Source organism: Lutra lutra, chromosome 12 (assembly GCF_902655055.1).
Source record: "Lutra lutra chromosome 12, mLutLut1.2, whole genome shotgun sequence".
NCBI lineage: Eukaryota > Metazoa > Chordata > Mammalia > Carnivora > Mustelidae > Lutra > Lutra lutra.
In genome coordinates, this window is record NC_062289.1 from 7,669,050 (window position 1) to 7,683,233 (window position 14,184).

The 14,184-nt window shown below is 42.4% G+C and overlaps 1 protein-coding gene across 5 annotated transcripts in view; it reads right to left on the reverse strand.

Annotated features, from left to right (window-relative positions):
* Positions 1-330: 330 nt before the first annotated feature.
* The window catches only part of SOCS6 (suppressor of cytokine signaling 6), a 38,626-nt gene continuing 24,772 nt past the window's right edge, over positions 331-14,184 (reverse strand). For 4 of the 5 annotated variants that reach the window (XM_047698165.1, XM_047698169.1, XM_047698166.1 and 1 more), the window contains one exon: positions 331-5,975. In XM_047698165.1, the coding sequence (XP_047554121.1) occupies positions 4,249-5,856 (1,608 nt within the window). In that variant the 5' untranslated portion in view covers positions 5,857-5,975 and the 3' untranslated portion in view covers positions 331-4,248. Of the gene's footprint in view, positions 5,976-6,262; positions 6,451-14,184 lie in introns of all 5 variants that reach the window. The other variant, XM_047698168.1, reaches the window with a different exon arrangement.

Genomic DNA, 14,184 nt, shown 5'->3' on the forward strand with positions numbered 1-14,184 from the left:
AGATATTTCAGCACAACCTTCTTCCAGTGAAGTTTTATTACTGCACTCATTTTAAGTAGTCTTGGTCTCACAGATGTTCTGCCTGCTTACTCCCAGCTCTATGTTGAAGGCTTTCAGGACAGTAATTAACATTAGCTGATTACTAATTCATTTCATGTCTCCCACAAGCAAGCTATTTCACTTTTTCCTAATTTTTTTTTTACTAATTTTGCTGGTCCCTACCCTCCAGTCTCTGCCCAGCTTATGGGGCATCCAGAAACTAACTAGTTAAGCTGATTTAATTAAACTTCAGACTCTGTATCCAGGTTATTAAGTAGACTACAAGGCAGATCTTGTGAACGAAATTTTTATTTACACACTGTATCTAGAAGCAGATACATAAATTCTTATACAATTAATTTCCAAAAATGTGCAAGAAATTACTATAATTTGTTTACAAACCAAAACACATATTAAAATCAATGGACTTTGGATAATTCATTCTGTGGTGTTCTCAGTACAAATGGTACACACCTGATTTGAAACATACAGAAAAAGTGTAAACTACAGCAATCTGGATTGCAAGTATTAATTTCATGGCACTCCGACGACTATAAAATTTCTTTAATCCAACATGTATACTTATTACAAAATTCTATAAGAATTTTTCATCATCTCTGGATGTAGAGTTTAGATCACTTTTCAGAAACAGCAACTACACATTCACCATATTATGACTGATCAATAAAAAGAATGTTTATTTAAAAAAACCCTTAATAGGATTTTTAAAAGTAGCAAAAGGAACCAAATTTGTGATTACTAACGTACCAATACTTTATTTTGGAACTTTAAAGTTATTTATGGAGCTGGTAACTGCTCCTTATTAGAGTTTTCAACAAAACTGTCTATTGCTGGTAGTGTGATTTCATTTTCAAATTGACTTCACATTCGATGACAAGCCATTAGGATTTAATATATATTCTTCTGAATCATTCATGAAACAAATTATCTCTCATATATAATGTGAAATGTACAATGATTAAAACTGGCATTTCTGAAAGCATTGTTAAGATATTTAGATTTGTAGCACTAGCAGGGGCACTGCGTATAACCTATTTAAGATTTTAGTAATTTTTATCCTGTTTCATTAATACTGGCTCAGAAATTATAATGTATACTTTGTGTTTATTTCCTATATGCCAATGATTTTTGTCTTTTGGCACACGATTTTCTTCAACAGCAAGATGGTTACCCTTGTAGCCGGTTTCCTTAAAAACTATTCTTAGTTCTATGATCATTTCCTGTGATATGTTTTTGACCTTCTAGATTTTCAGATTACTGCACCAAGTAGAAAGAGAACAGTTTTCCTTAGAAAGAGAAAGAGTGAGATATTTTTCAAGTACTTTCTATGCTTTCTTATTATTTATAAAAATGCCTAATAGTGTCCTAGTAAGCCTAGAATTAGCTTCTGGCCTCCATCGTGTTTTGTGACGAAATGTTCGATTAAAAAAAAACGACTCTGATCCATTTACTATGGCAAAAGGATACAGCTTTCCTGTTTTCTCTTTCTTGCCTTGAGCTCGTATTTTTTAGAAGCACATATTTTGAAAACCACTTATAGGTTTTTCCCACGCCATCTAAACTGCCATTCAGTAGAATCCAGAAATTTACCCAAATGGTATCTAAGCCAAACTACAGGACAGGGACTTCTCTCTTTTCCCCTTTCCATTTTTAAAGACTATTTTATTTTAGGATCCTATAAAGCCAGTCTGTCACATTATGTTGTGCTGCCTACGCCAAATGGTTCTCTCTACACAAAAGCAGAAAATATTCCAAAACTCCTTTGTTGGTAAATAATTTCTTGGCAAATACTTTTATTTTTATCAGTACACTATCAGACCGTAGCAATTTCAAACTGGATTAGAATAGGGAATTTCACCTTGAAGTATTTTATATTACGACTACACAAAAGCACATAAAAAACTGGCTTTCTGAATTAGAACAGCATCAAGACTTGCCCTCCATAAAACACAAAATACAATTTTAAAAACATCTAGATGAAAATCAAACTAATCTTAACTTGAAACTAAATAGCTAGATCTTGAACACGTGGTATCATGAGGAAAACATGGGGGGCAGGCTTTGCCCACATGACAAGACAGGGTTCAGGGCAGTCCAAAGACCTCTGTGCACCATGATCTCACAAAGAGTACATGTAAATGCTTCTAGAAACACGGAGAAGCCATTTCAACATTTATTATTAATACACAGTGACTCTGTGACAATACCTGCCATCTAATATAGATGCACAGGGACTTTTAACTCACCCTAGATATATTTTAAATTGTTTAAAAATAAATAGTTTTGCAAAAAAATAGTTTAAATGTCTTGCATTAATTTGATAAGTTTACAACTCTGTTATAGTTCTTAATCCAAATAGCTTATAGTGAACACTTAAATTATATTATTACAGTATACTCCATATTCCATCTTATTAGGTGAAAACGTATCAGAAAATGAAAGAGGAGTCTTTGCGACAAGGTACAATCAACATTCCACCAAAATTCAGTACCTTTCCCCCTTTAAGTCAAAATACCGTAACACGGTATTATTGTGCCTTTTCTTGGTATTTCTCAGTTCTGACCCTAAAAAACAGAAACAACAACAGCAACAAAAAATAGGGACACTGGCGTGTCTGAATGACAAAGCCATTAAGGGTGACCTAAGACCTTTACTCTTACTTTTAATTGAGGGGTAAGAGATAGGAAAACTGAGTGGCAAAGGAAGAAATGTCTTAAATTATATGTTTCATCGGAGGTGGAAACATTTTCTAGATGGGGTGCTTCCAAAACACTCACTGAAGCGAATAAACACTGAATTTCAAAATAACCAAAGTACTGGGGATAACACACTCCTTTCTGTGCCCCAACCCAAGCGACTGAATCAGAGATAAAACAACTAATGCTGGCTGCCAATTTACTTAAGACTTAGCTAAATTTAAAACAAGACAAAACAAAAAACCGATTTTTAAATTGCAGTATATACGATGGGCAACAAGATTTCCATATACCTGATATGGTTTTAATATTCTTCTTACAGGAGGCTCCACAAGTTCCACAATTTTTCAACTAAAGTCATCAGGTTTTTTGGTTTTGTTTGGTGGAGAGAAGGAAGGGTCAAATCTAGCACATCTTAACAGTGACTACATAAAAGAAGAATATAAACCCAAATCTAAAACAAGGTTTTCTACTCAAATCAATTTAAAACTTTATATAAACTTAAATGTCGCAAGAGAATCTAGTCCTTTACGAAGGTCTGTTCTACATCAAGTTCACCCAAAGAAAATGTTGGCTAAGCTAAAGAAATCACAGATAAAACACTTTACCAAAGGAAAGTATAATTAACACAACAAAATTACTATCACAGGAAACTATGATCATCTAGTAGCTCTTCAATAATAGTTCTAGTCCCATAGGTCTTCTTATGTTATTCCAATTTGTACCAGAGCTTAATGACAGAAAAGGCAACAATTTCTAAATTGGTGGTATACACTTCTTTATGATTTTTTTTTTCATGTAAGGCCATTTATTAAAATAGACAAACCACAAGATGAAAATGAAGGCAACAGAAAAATTCAACTTTTCACAACCAAAAAACAGCACAACCTCAAAAACAATTTGGAAATAAGTGTTGTAGAAGTTATGTTGCAGATCTGCATTCCAATACCCAAGATTATGTCAAATCATAGTTCTAAATAAATCCTTCTGAAGTACGAGATTAAAAATCATTTTCAGTGTATGTGTAAATTCTGCGTTTTTTCATATGGGTATGTTTATTCAACACGATCTTTGAAAACGGGCCATTTAAAGAGACATAACAATATTCATTCTGTAAGTTTCATTCAACTTTACTTAGGGTTGAATACACATGAAATGTGCTTTTAATGCATAAAAATCACAGTGGATAGCAGCAAAGGACTGGGGGGGGGTGGTTAAGGAGAATCTGATCATTCACATTGTGATTATTCTGCACATTTATGAAAGATAATTCACACTTCCAAAACCGCAAGACTTCCCTTTTTAAAGAACCAAAATAAACCCAAGACACCTTGCTGACACTTCCCCACCCCTGAACAAATTGATCACTTTTACACATAAAACTGAAATAGTATGGCAGCAGAAGATTTTGATAGCAATGTAAGTTTGTAAACTGTATGTCAATCTCTTTTTCTTATTCCCAAAGTGCAAGATGCAGGGTTCTCGTCATCTTTCAGTAGTGCTTCTCCTGTAAGTAATCCTTCATTTTGTTTGGCAAAGGCAGTTTCTGAATCAAGTCTATCCTAGTATACTGCCGTATAACAAAACGACACAGGTACTGCAAAGAACGCACCTGCATGAACCGCGACACGGGATTGGTCAGCCTGACCGGGTAAGTTGCAGATCCAGGCAACCGAGACCGTGAATAACAAAAAGCTCCGTTTTCAGAGTCCCTGATGGAATGCTCAATTAGATCGACGATGGACGTATGTCCTTCTACGTCCGGCTGTTCATAAAAGCTAAACCTACCATTGGAGTGTTCGATTCTCGTGTGAAGCGTTTTGCCATGGGAGCGGAAGCTCAAGCTCAAAAGGTAACGGTCGTCAGAACTGTCCCGAACAAGGAAAGAGCCATCTGGCACATTCGCCAGCTTCCCTTCTGCCTCCCAGCGCGTGATGGGTCCCCAGTACCACCCTTGTTTCGCCAGTTTTTTCAGCTCCTCTGTAAGGCTCGTCACAACCATGGGACCGCTGCTCTGCACCGAGTCATACACTCTCGCCACCCCAGGGGCAGAGTTCGGGTCAAAATTCAAATGGCAGCGCACGCTTTCGGCCACGTGGGCGTCGGCGCCGGCGAGCGCACCGAAGTTCCTTTGGACTGGATTGGTCTGCATCGGAGGTAGCAACGGTGAGAGTGGGGGGGCGTCGTCGTGAGCGGCTCGGGGGCTCTGCAGCATGACTCCGGTGGTGCCGATCAACAGGCCGTTCACCGCCTGGTCCACGAAGATCTCCGGGGCCACCACGAGGTCCTGGTCTACCTGATTCTCGTCTTGGGCGAAGGAGCCGCCTCCCACCTGCGGAGGCACCGCGGAGACCTCCATGGGCGAAGAGGTGTCCAGACAGTAGCCGCGCGGCCCCTCCAGCGGGTACATCCCCTCGTCTAAAGGCACGGTGTACTGAATGTAGTCCTGAGGCACAAGTCCGATGACGACAGGCACGTGTTCCTCGAGGTGCAGGTGCAGGTCCCCGTGCTGGGACTCGGAACCCTTGAGGGAGCTGCTCTGCTCCGGGCACACGGTGTCCGACTGCAGGTCGTGAAAATCCTTCCGCACGCCGTTCAGGGCCGGGCTCGGACTGGACGTGTGAACCAAGGCCTTGACCCTCACCTCCATCTTGATGCACGTCTCCTCCGAGGTGGTGGGCCGCAGGGGCCACGGCGTGGGGCTGTAGTGGTGGCTGCGGAGCGACGTGGAGCGGATGGGCCGCTGCGCGCGCACGTCCTTGAAGACCAGCGGCGCCGACGAGGAGGAGAAGGTGTCCTCATCGGCCGAGCCGCCGGACGCCGCGCCGCCCTTGCCCTTCTGCTTCTGCTTCGCCGACAGCCGCCGTTTCAACGTACCCATGAGGCTCTCGCTCTTGGAGCGGCCCTTCCCGCCCTTCTCGTCGTCGCCGCTCAGGTCGCAGCCCGCCAGCTCCTTCCCGTAGCAGCCGCCGAACAAGGGCTCGTCCTTCCCGAAGTCGCCGGCGAGCGCCGGCTGCGGCACCACCATGAAATCCGTGTCCTCCTTACTCTTGCTCAGGTTGAACGACTTCCGGAAGGTCTTGAGGCTGATCTTCTTCATGGCGACGCTCCCGCACGAGGCTCACCGGCTCTCCGCAAAGCTCTCCGCACACATCCGGGGAGGCCGCGATGCCGCATCTACGGACTCGTCCGGCCTCGCAGACCCTCCGGAGCCGTCCTCTAGAAGAATAAAACGTAAAATTTAAAAAAAAAGTCTCATCACGGAATATTTCCACAAACGTTTTATTTTACTGTTTCAAGCCTTCAGCTTCTGGAGGCCGCCGCGCGTGTGGCGGCAGCAAGGTCGGCGCCGTCTGCGCGGGGCGCCCCCCCCCCCCCCCCCCCCCCCCCCGCCGTCTCGGCCCCTCGCCCCCGGAAGAGCCCGCGGTCCTCGGCCGGTCCGCGTCTGACAAACACCGCGGGATGCCTCAAGGACAAACCCTACTCTTCCTCTCTCCTTTCCGCACCTCGCCTTTGAGAAAGAGTCCAGGTTCCCGCCTTTCCTAACAACGCTCTGCCGGAGCGACGCTCGGCTGCTGTCCCCTGCGTCCCCAGCAGCACAGGCTCAGTGACGATGACACCAGGTCCAACTGGCAGAGTAACAAGCCTGGCTGATTCCTCAATAGTTTATACACACTTTCAAATAGTTAATCATCTGTAGGGACACATAAAAAGAATCCTATCATCCGCGAGAACCTGCAGAAAGTCTGGAGATGTCCCCGCATGCCTGCGAGTTCCCCAAGAAGGCTCCTGCACCTCAGCTTCCTGGCGCCCAGCACAGCCTGAGCCCCGCTCACTTTGGGGCACACCCAGCGGAAGCCACGCAGGTCTAAGTGTCGGTCTCTTTCGAAGAAGATTATGAAGCATATTTCCAGAATGATTATTTCTTCCTCCTCTTCTCCTCCTCCTCCTCCCCCCCCCCCCCCCCCGGCCCGGCAAATTTTTACTTTTGTATCCAAAAATATGTTTTCTAAACTATCGTATAAAACATTCCATCATAGAAAAGACAGGATTTTAACTCTGTAAAGACCTTCTGAATATCATTTTATAGGGAAAATTTGGGGCCCCAGAAGTGATACTGGTAACAGTAGTACCTGCCTTGCAAAGACATTCTGTTTTAAGCTACACATGTTTTATTTCCTCTCTGTCCAAGCTCTGCAGTTTCTGCAACCATCAAAGTATAATATCCTAAAATAAGATGATTAGCTTGACTTGAGCAAAATGCTAATAAAACTAAGAGCAAGATTCTCCCCACCCATCAGTTTAGCACCACTCTGTTTCTGGGCAAAAGAAAAAAAGCTCTAAGCTTGATGACATTCACAAATTCACTATGCATTTGCTAAGTCCCTGCTACACACCCAGCACTGTATGGTCATACACAGATTATTAAATCGTTTATGGCCTCATAATCTAGTAGCACAGAGAGATGTATGAATGTATGTATGAATGGACAATTTTTAAGACAAACCTATTAATAATATACTGATGATAACACAAAGGGAACTAAGAGGAGAGACATCTTACAAACGTTTACAGATAGGATTTGGTTACTGTGTGCATAGAATCTGAATGAAATCATTTTTAATAAAAGCCACTCATATCAGACAATCTATCAGGGGATCAGCAATATCATCTCCATAAAGGAAAAAGCAATTTTAAAAAGTCTTACTGTCATGTACTATGTTTTCGAGAAATTTGTAAAATTAAAATGCATATATGTACTTGGAGGGCCAGTTACTTTTAAACATACTAAGTTGTCTATTAGATGAACTCACTATCCAAGTATCATTATCTTCCACCAAGCATAAACATGTAATATTTAAGTTATTAACAATTTTAATTTGTTTAACAAAAATATGACCACTCATAAACATGAAATGGAGAGTGTAACAATATACTTTAGTTGGCAAGTCACTCCTTCTGAGTAGACCACAGAGGTTTTGTAGCCAAAGACAAATTCCAACATGTAATCTTTTCTGATAATAATAATAATCCAACTGTGGTTGTGATAGGTACATCTCTAAGTATAACACCGCCACACAGCAGAATTTAGAGATTGTGTTGCTATACGATAAAGATGAATTACAACCACTAGAAAGAAGCGGATATGAAACACAAGTTAAGTAAGCTCTTCTCTTACACAATACGTGTAAATTATGTTGAAATTTTAAAAGGTCAACAAGAAAAAAGAACAACAGAAAGGAGCCGATATCCTGTGTATCATAGAAATAATAAATAGTAAGTAAAAATGTACAAAGTGGCTTTCTGGTAAAAATCAATATTGTGTATTTGCATCAGATGAGCCCAATCTCATGGGCTTGTGGATGAGCAAGTCCTGGGCCAGGACCGTGACACCCTGCACCCCCAACTATGCAACCGCTCCGGGGGTCATCAACCAATGATGTCACAAAACCTACCACACTTAGAGTTTCCATAGTAATTATCATATCAACTTGCCTTGCTACAGAAATACTTTAGGAAGGCAAGTGTATGTAGCTCCATGAAAATCTGTACGCTGCATGTGCACATCCTTCATGACAGTATGAAGTTTTAAAAATGCCTGAAAGTCAGTCATACATTCTGCTCCAACTAAATACCACTCCAGAGTAACATAAAGTAATGTAATACTACATGTGAATGTGCCATGGAAATATCTGGAGAAATCTTTGCAAATAAACACTATCACACACAGAAGCAGGTCCATGCATACATGGAAACAGGGCACATGACAGAAGGCAAACCGATGGCAAAGGACACAATTCAGTCCTCAGCACGAAGACAACTGGTTATACGTCTGGAAAAACGAGAAAACTGGATTCCATACCTCACACCAGCAGTGGAAATAAATTATGAGCAGATTAAAGATCTAACAGTGAAAATCTCATTTTAGTTGGAACAAAATACAAAATATCTTTAAGACTTTGAGATAGGAATAAAATGTCTAAGTGCTCGCTTTGGCAGCACATATACTAAAAATAGGAATAAAATGTCTTAAGGCACAAAAAAGGATAAAGAATAAAATCGGGCACCTGGCTGGCTCAGTGGGAATAGCATGTGACTCTTGATCTTGGGGTCTCACATCAGTTTGAGCCCCATGTTGGGGGTAGAGATTACTTTAAAAAATAAAAGCTTTAAAAAAATAATAAAACTTGTTCGAAAGATACCACAAAGGGACTGAGATGTCACCTGTCAAATTCTTTTGTGAAGCTAAGAAAAACAACGTAAGTATACCAAAGCATCCACTAACTTCTCTTAATCAGAGAGAACTTTTTTTTTTAAAAGATTTTATCTACTTGATAGAGAGCGAGCATGAACAGGAGCAGCAAGCAGAGGCAGAGGGAGAGGCAGGCTCCCCACTGAGCAGGGAGCCCGATGGGGGGGCTTGATCCCAGGACCCTGGGATCACAACCTGAGCTGGAGGCAGATGCCTAACGAATAAGCCACTCAGGCATCTTCAGAGAGAACTTTTTTCTTTAAGATTTTTTTTTTTTAAATTTATTTGACACAGAGAGAGAGAGAGAGAGAGAGAGGTCACAAGCAGATAGAGAGGCAGGCAGAGAGAGAGGGGGAAGCAGATTCCCTGCTGAGCAGGGAGCCCGATGTGGGGCTCGATCCCAGGACCCTGGGATCATGACCTGAGCCAAAGGCAGAGGATTAACCCACTGAGCCACCCAGGCGCCCCCCCCCACCCCCATAGAGAACTTTAAAGTACAATTCTTCATAGCAGTAGAAATTGCATTTAATTGTCTTAACAGGCTGAAATGGTGACCTGAAGACTAATAAAACCTCCTGTGTTCGTGATAATTTTCTGGCTCACTAGCACAATGAATCCAATTTTGTTCATAAAAGAACTGGGCATCAAGTCACACAGAGATTAAGAAAACTTAATTACCAATAGCTATAAAACATAAAACTAAAGGATGCAAACATGAGACAAAACAAACATGTTCAACCCCAGTAACAGGGATGTTGCAAAGAAAGTACTGTTTGCATTAATTCTTTAACCCTCTCAGCCACCCAGGCATCCCATGTTTGCATTAATTCTTGAAAATCAGCAAATTCTCCACAAACTAGGTAGGTCAACAGATCAACAACCAGAATGGCTTATATATGTTCTGTCTGGACTGTCACTTCAACATCTCTCAAACCCAAACATGTACATCAACCTAAAATCTGACCCACAGGCTCAAGCCCAGTTCATTTTCTAGGAGTAGTATAAAGTGTTAGCTCAGTTTCTATCTTAATAACAAAGGTATTTGTTCTCCTGTTTCTGTGCCTGGTTATGCTATTCCCTCCTCCTGGCAAAAGTTCTCTTTATTTTTCCTAGTCCACCTTTCAGAGAATTCCTTAAAAAAATATTCCTCTTCCTGAAATCTGCTCTGATCACCCTCCAGAAGGGAGTTCTCTCTCCCTTCTCCAAACACAACCTGCATTTATTTAATAGTATGTCACACAGTGACCTAGAACTGCTTGCATTCTATTCCTATCTTACTCCCCAGATGGTAGTGCTTGAAGAAAGAGGCCATGTCTCATTCATTTTTCTATTCCTAACCAGGAACTACCACTACATATTTATTATAATTTGTTTAAAATCTTTGATACCAAATAAATATTCCTTCACTATTAAGTAAATGAAAGGAACGATGGGATAGGGAAATCATAGTGTACAAAACTGGCTAAATCTCCTCTTATCAAAATGGAGCAACTGATCTACAAAATCAAAAGTCATTATTACAAATGATGCAGGACTGGCAATTCTATCTAAAAAGGCCACACGGAAAATATCTGCCGATCATGACAAGATCCACCACACAGAATCCAGTCCCATACTTCCACATGGCATGTGTTCTGTGTTCCATCATGTAAAGGCTACTGAAGAAATGCTACCAAATATACTAGTTAAGAGAAAGAAGTAAAAATACTAAATGCCACCCCCCCTGTTACTTACTTCCACCCAGTTACAGAAGTACATCTAAAAAATAAAAAATTTGTTTTTGAAAATTGAGCATCCGTGGCAATATCAATACACTGAATTATGCTATCATGAGGAAATAAAAGTTGTACGAAGTAACTGAATCTTCCAGTAGGCACTTTGGACTTCCTTTTTGTCGTACGCTGTTATTCATAAAGCTCTCTATGGTCCTTCCCCCCACCTGCCATGTGTAAGATACTATACAGATCTAAGAGAAGTTCAACTGATACAAAACTAAGAGAGGACATCTGTGAGCTCCAAGAGAGGTCAAAGAAATGATAGGAAAAGGTTGGCCTGAGACAGTGTGATACAGTATCCTCAAGCAGTAAACTTTGAACATGACCAACAATTAAAAGCTGTCAGTCAGACTAGACTGTAAACAAAGAGATGGCGAGAGTATATGGTGACTCTTAACTTTGCTTCCCAGCTGCTCCCTGACTGCCCCATGTAGAGATGTGGGTAAAAGCCACAAGCAGGTCTTAGTGGCTCTGAGATGCCCCTGAACTTGGACTAAACATTCTGTCCTTGTTCTTTTCATCACTATCATCAGATCCTCAGAGGAGTCTTGACCCACAAAAAGTCTGTCTTCAGTAGAAGGAACAGCCTCTGATAGCCACAGAGCCCAGTCCATCACGGTGGCCGCTATATGGGGAGAGGCTGTCTGGGCAGCACAGACAGGAAACAAGTAAACCAAGGGAGACGTGACAATTAGTAACTGTGAGAGATACCATGAAGGAAAGGAAGCCATCAGAGAATACCAGGGGTTCCTACTCTAGGTTCCAAAAACACTGAAGACCCCTCCAAGGCCTCTCTAACAAGCCAATATTTACGCCTATGCCAGTCACGTAAAGGAAGGTTGAGGCAGAGAGAACAACTTTCCAGACTGAGGGAGGGGCAAGCTCTGGGCTGAAGTAGGAACTGCAGATGCAAACAGAATCTAGGGGCGCCTCAAGTGTATGGTGTGGAGTGGGGCATAAGATGGCACATCAAGGTATTTGGGTCTGACTCTAAGTGTGTTCAGAGGAATGAAAAGGTTTCCGGGGCGCCTGGGTAGCTCAGTCGGATAAGGGCCTCACACTCGATTTTGGCTCAAGTCATGATCTCAGGGTTGTTAAGACTGAGTGCCAGGTGGGGCTCCGTGGTCAGCGGAAAGTCTGCTTGAGATTCTCTCTTTCCCTCTCTCTTTGCTCCTTCCCCCACTGTGTGCACGTGCGACCACGCTAAAAATAAATAAATCTTTAAAAAAGAAGGTTTCAAGTATCAACATGTTCTAGTTTAAGTATGCATTTCCCAGTTGTGAGCCCACATGTCATCCTCCTCAAAATACATGTATATACAAACCCACTAGGACTGTAACTTGGGATGGCAAAAACAAAATCAAAAACGAAACCCAGGGTCTCCCATTACCTTACCCAAATAATGGATGAACACTTTCTTCACAAAATGCAGATGCTAAAACAATCAGTTGGGACTACTTGCGTAGCTCTAGGAGAACTACAGGTCCTCCCCTGGTAGACCACACGCTCCCATTTCTCATCAATAGTTGGGCTGAGAGAATTTCAGGTTCAACATATGAACACTGGAGAGAGTCAAACATGAGTCAACTGCATACAAAGGTTTTATTAATATCTAATTTCCATTTACAAGCCATTCTTGATAATGCCTCACTTTGTGATGTAATTTTAGTGACATTAACATTCAACTTCATTAAAAATTGCTAATCACTTGAAACATGATCTCTGACAGGAAACACTCAGAGCTGCAAACCCTTCTGGGTCCGCAGTTATGAATACACTAGTCATCATGCGAGAAACATGCGTCCGTGTGTGCGTGAAGGTGTGCAGACACAGATGATACAGTAGAAATACATACAGACTCATCTCGGGGCTGGGTGGAAAATATCAGGAGGACATGCCACATGCTGTAAGCCTACACTTTAGAGATCCATAATTAGGTAAGTTTTGAAAAGTAGGTATAGAAGCCGAAGAAAGCTCCAGACCTGATTGGAAAAGTAGGCCTGAACAGGAAAGAGTACGGTGGAGGACCGGAGCAGCTAGTATGGAGGCGATATATATGCCAACCTGCCCACAGACACTCTGCTTTTTCTGGAATTCAATGGACAAACTACAAGAAGAGTAACACCCCAAATGCTTTCCATTTGCCTCACGAAAAAGCACAAGTCTTGACGGCCGTAAGCCTGCCATAATGTGCCTCTCCCATTCTCACACTTGCTCTCTCCCCCACCTGCCACTCTGAGATCACCACCAACACGCGGCCGTTTGGGGCAATGGCTGCGACCACCACCCTGCGAACCCCTTACTCCCCCCAAGTCTTTGCTCTGCTGTCACCTTCTCCGTGAGACCTGGCCCGACCAGGCAGGTGAACTGCAGTACAGCCCCTCGCACTGCGTCGCGGTACTTTTCCCCAGCATACAGACACTCCTCGTTTATTGTGCTTTCTCCCCCTCCAGACGCTGGAGAATGTAAGCTTCACAAAAGCGGGGATTTCAACTCCGCGTTACCCACTGCTGCCCCCCAAGAGTCTGGGACCATACCAAGGGCGCAGGAGACACTCCGTCACTATGAGTAAGCCGATGTCAGACATGCAAACCTCATCCGGCATGGCGATCAGGTACCCTGCCCACCTTGACCTCAAGCCATAATTCGCCATTATTTACGAAAAAGTCACTTAACTCCTTAACACGGCGTGGCTCCAGTCACACTGAAAGCATTCATACTCACCACATTCTCGCTCAACACAGAACTTCTGACATACTGCCTCTTTGATTGGAAATGTTTCCTTCATCTTCCTCACCAACTAATTCCTTCACGTCTCAGCTGTTCCAGCAGTTCCTCAAGGAACCACATTCTGCTCTTCCTGAGGGTGAAGTGAAAACCCCCCAAGTCCAGGACCGCAGAATACTGCATACCTCTCCGGCCTAGAATTTTCATCTGGGATGTGTACTCAGATTTGTCTCTATGAACAAGTGATTAATGACTCTCACCGCAGCAGACGATCTATACTCAATATGAAAGCAAAGAACATGTTAATTATTTTTTTTTTGACATTTTTATCCTCCACACCTAGCACACACCTGGCCCCAAAAAGGCACTCAAAAAAATGTGCTGAGTGAACACGGCAGTGAAATGAAGAACACTGGTCCACAGTGAGAGGCAACATGACGTACACAGCTGCCCCAGCAGCAGAACTGGTAACTGATTCTGAGGGGCTACGCAGTCCCGTTTAAATTAACCTCACTAAACTTAGGGTTCAAATGGCTCTGATTCCCATTACTGCATCCCTTTTGTACAAAAAAAGACTGACAACCAGAGTAAAAGTACTTGGTAATTATCTACTTGATAATTATTCCTTTTCTAACTACCAATCCATATGCAACTCAACATTAACATTAAATAA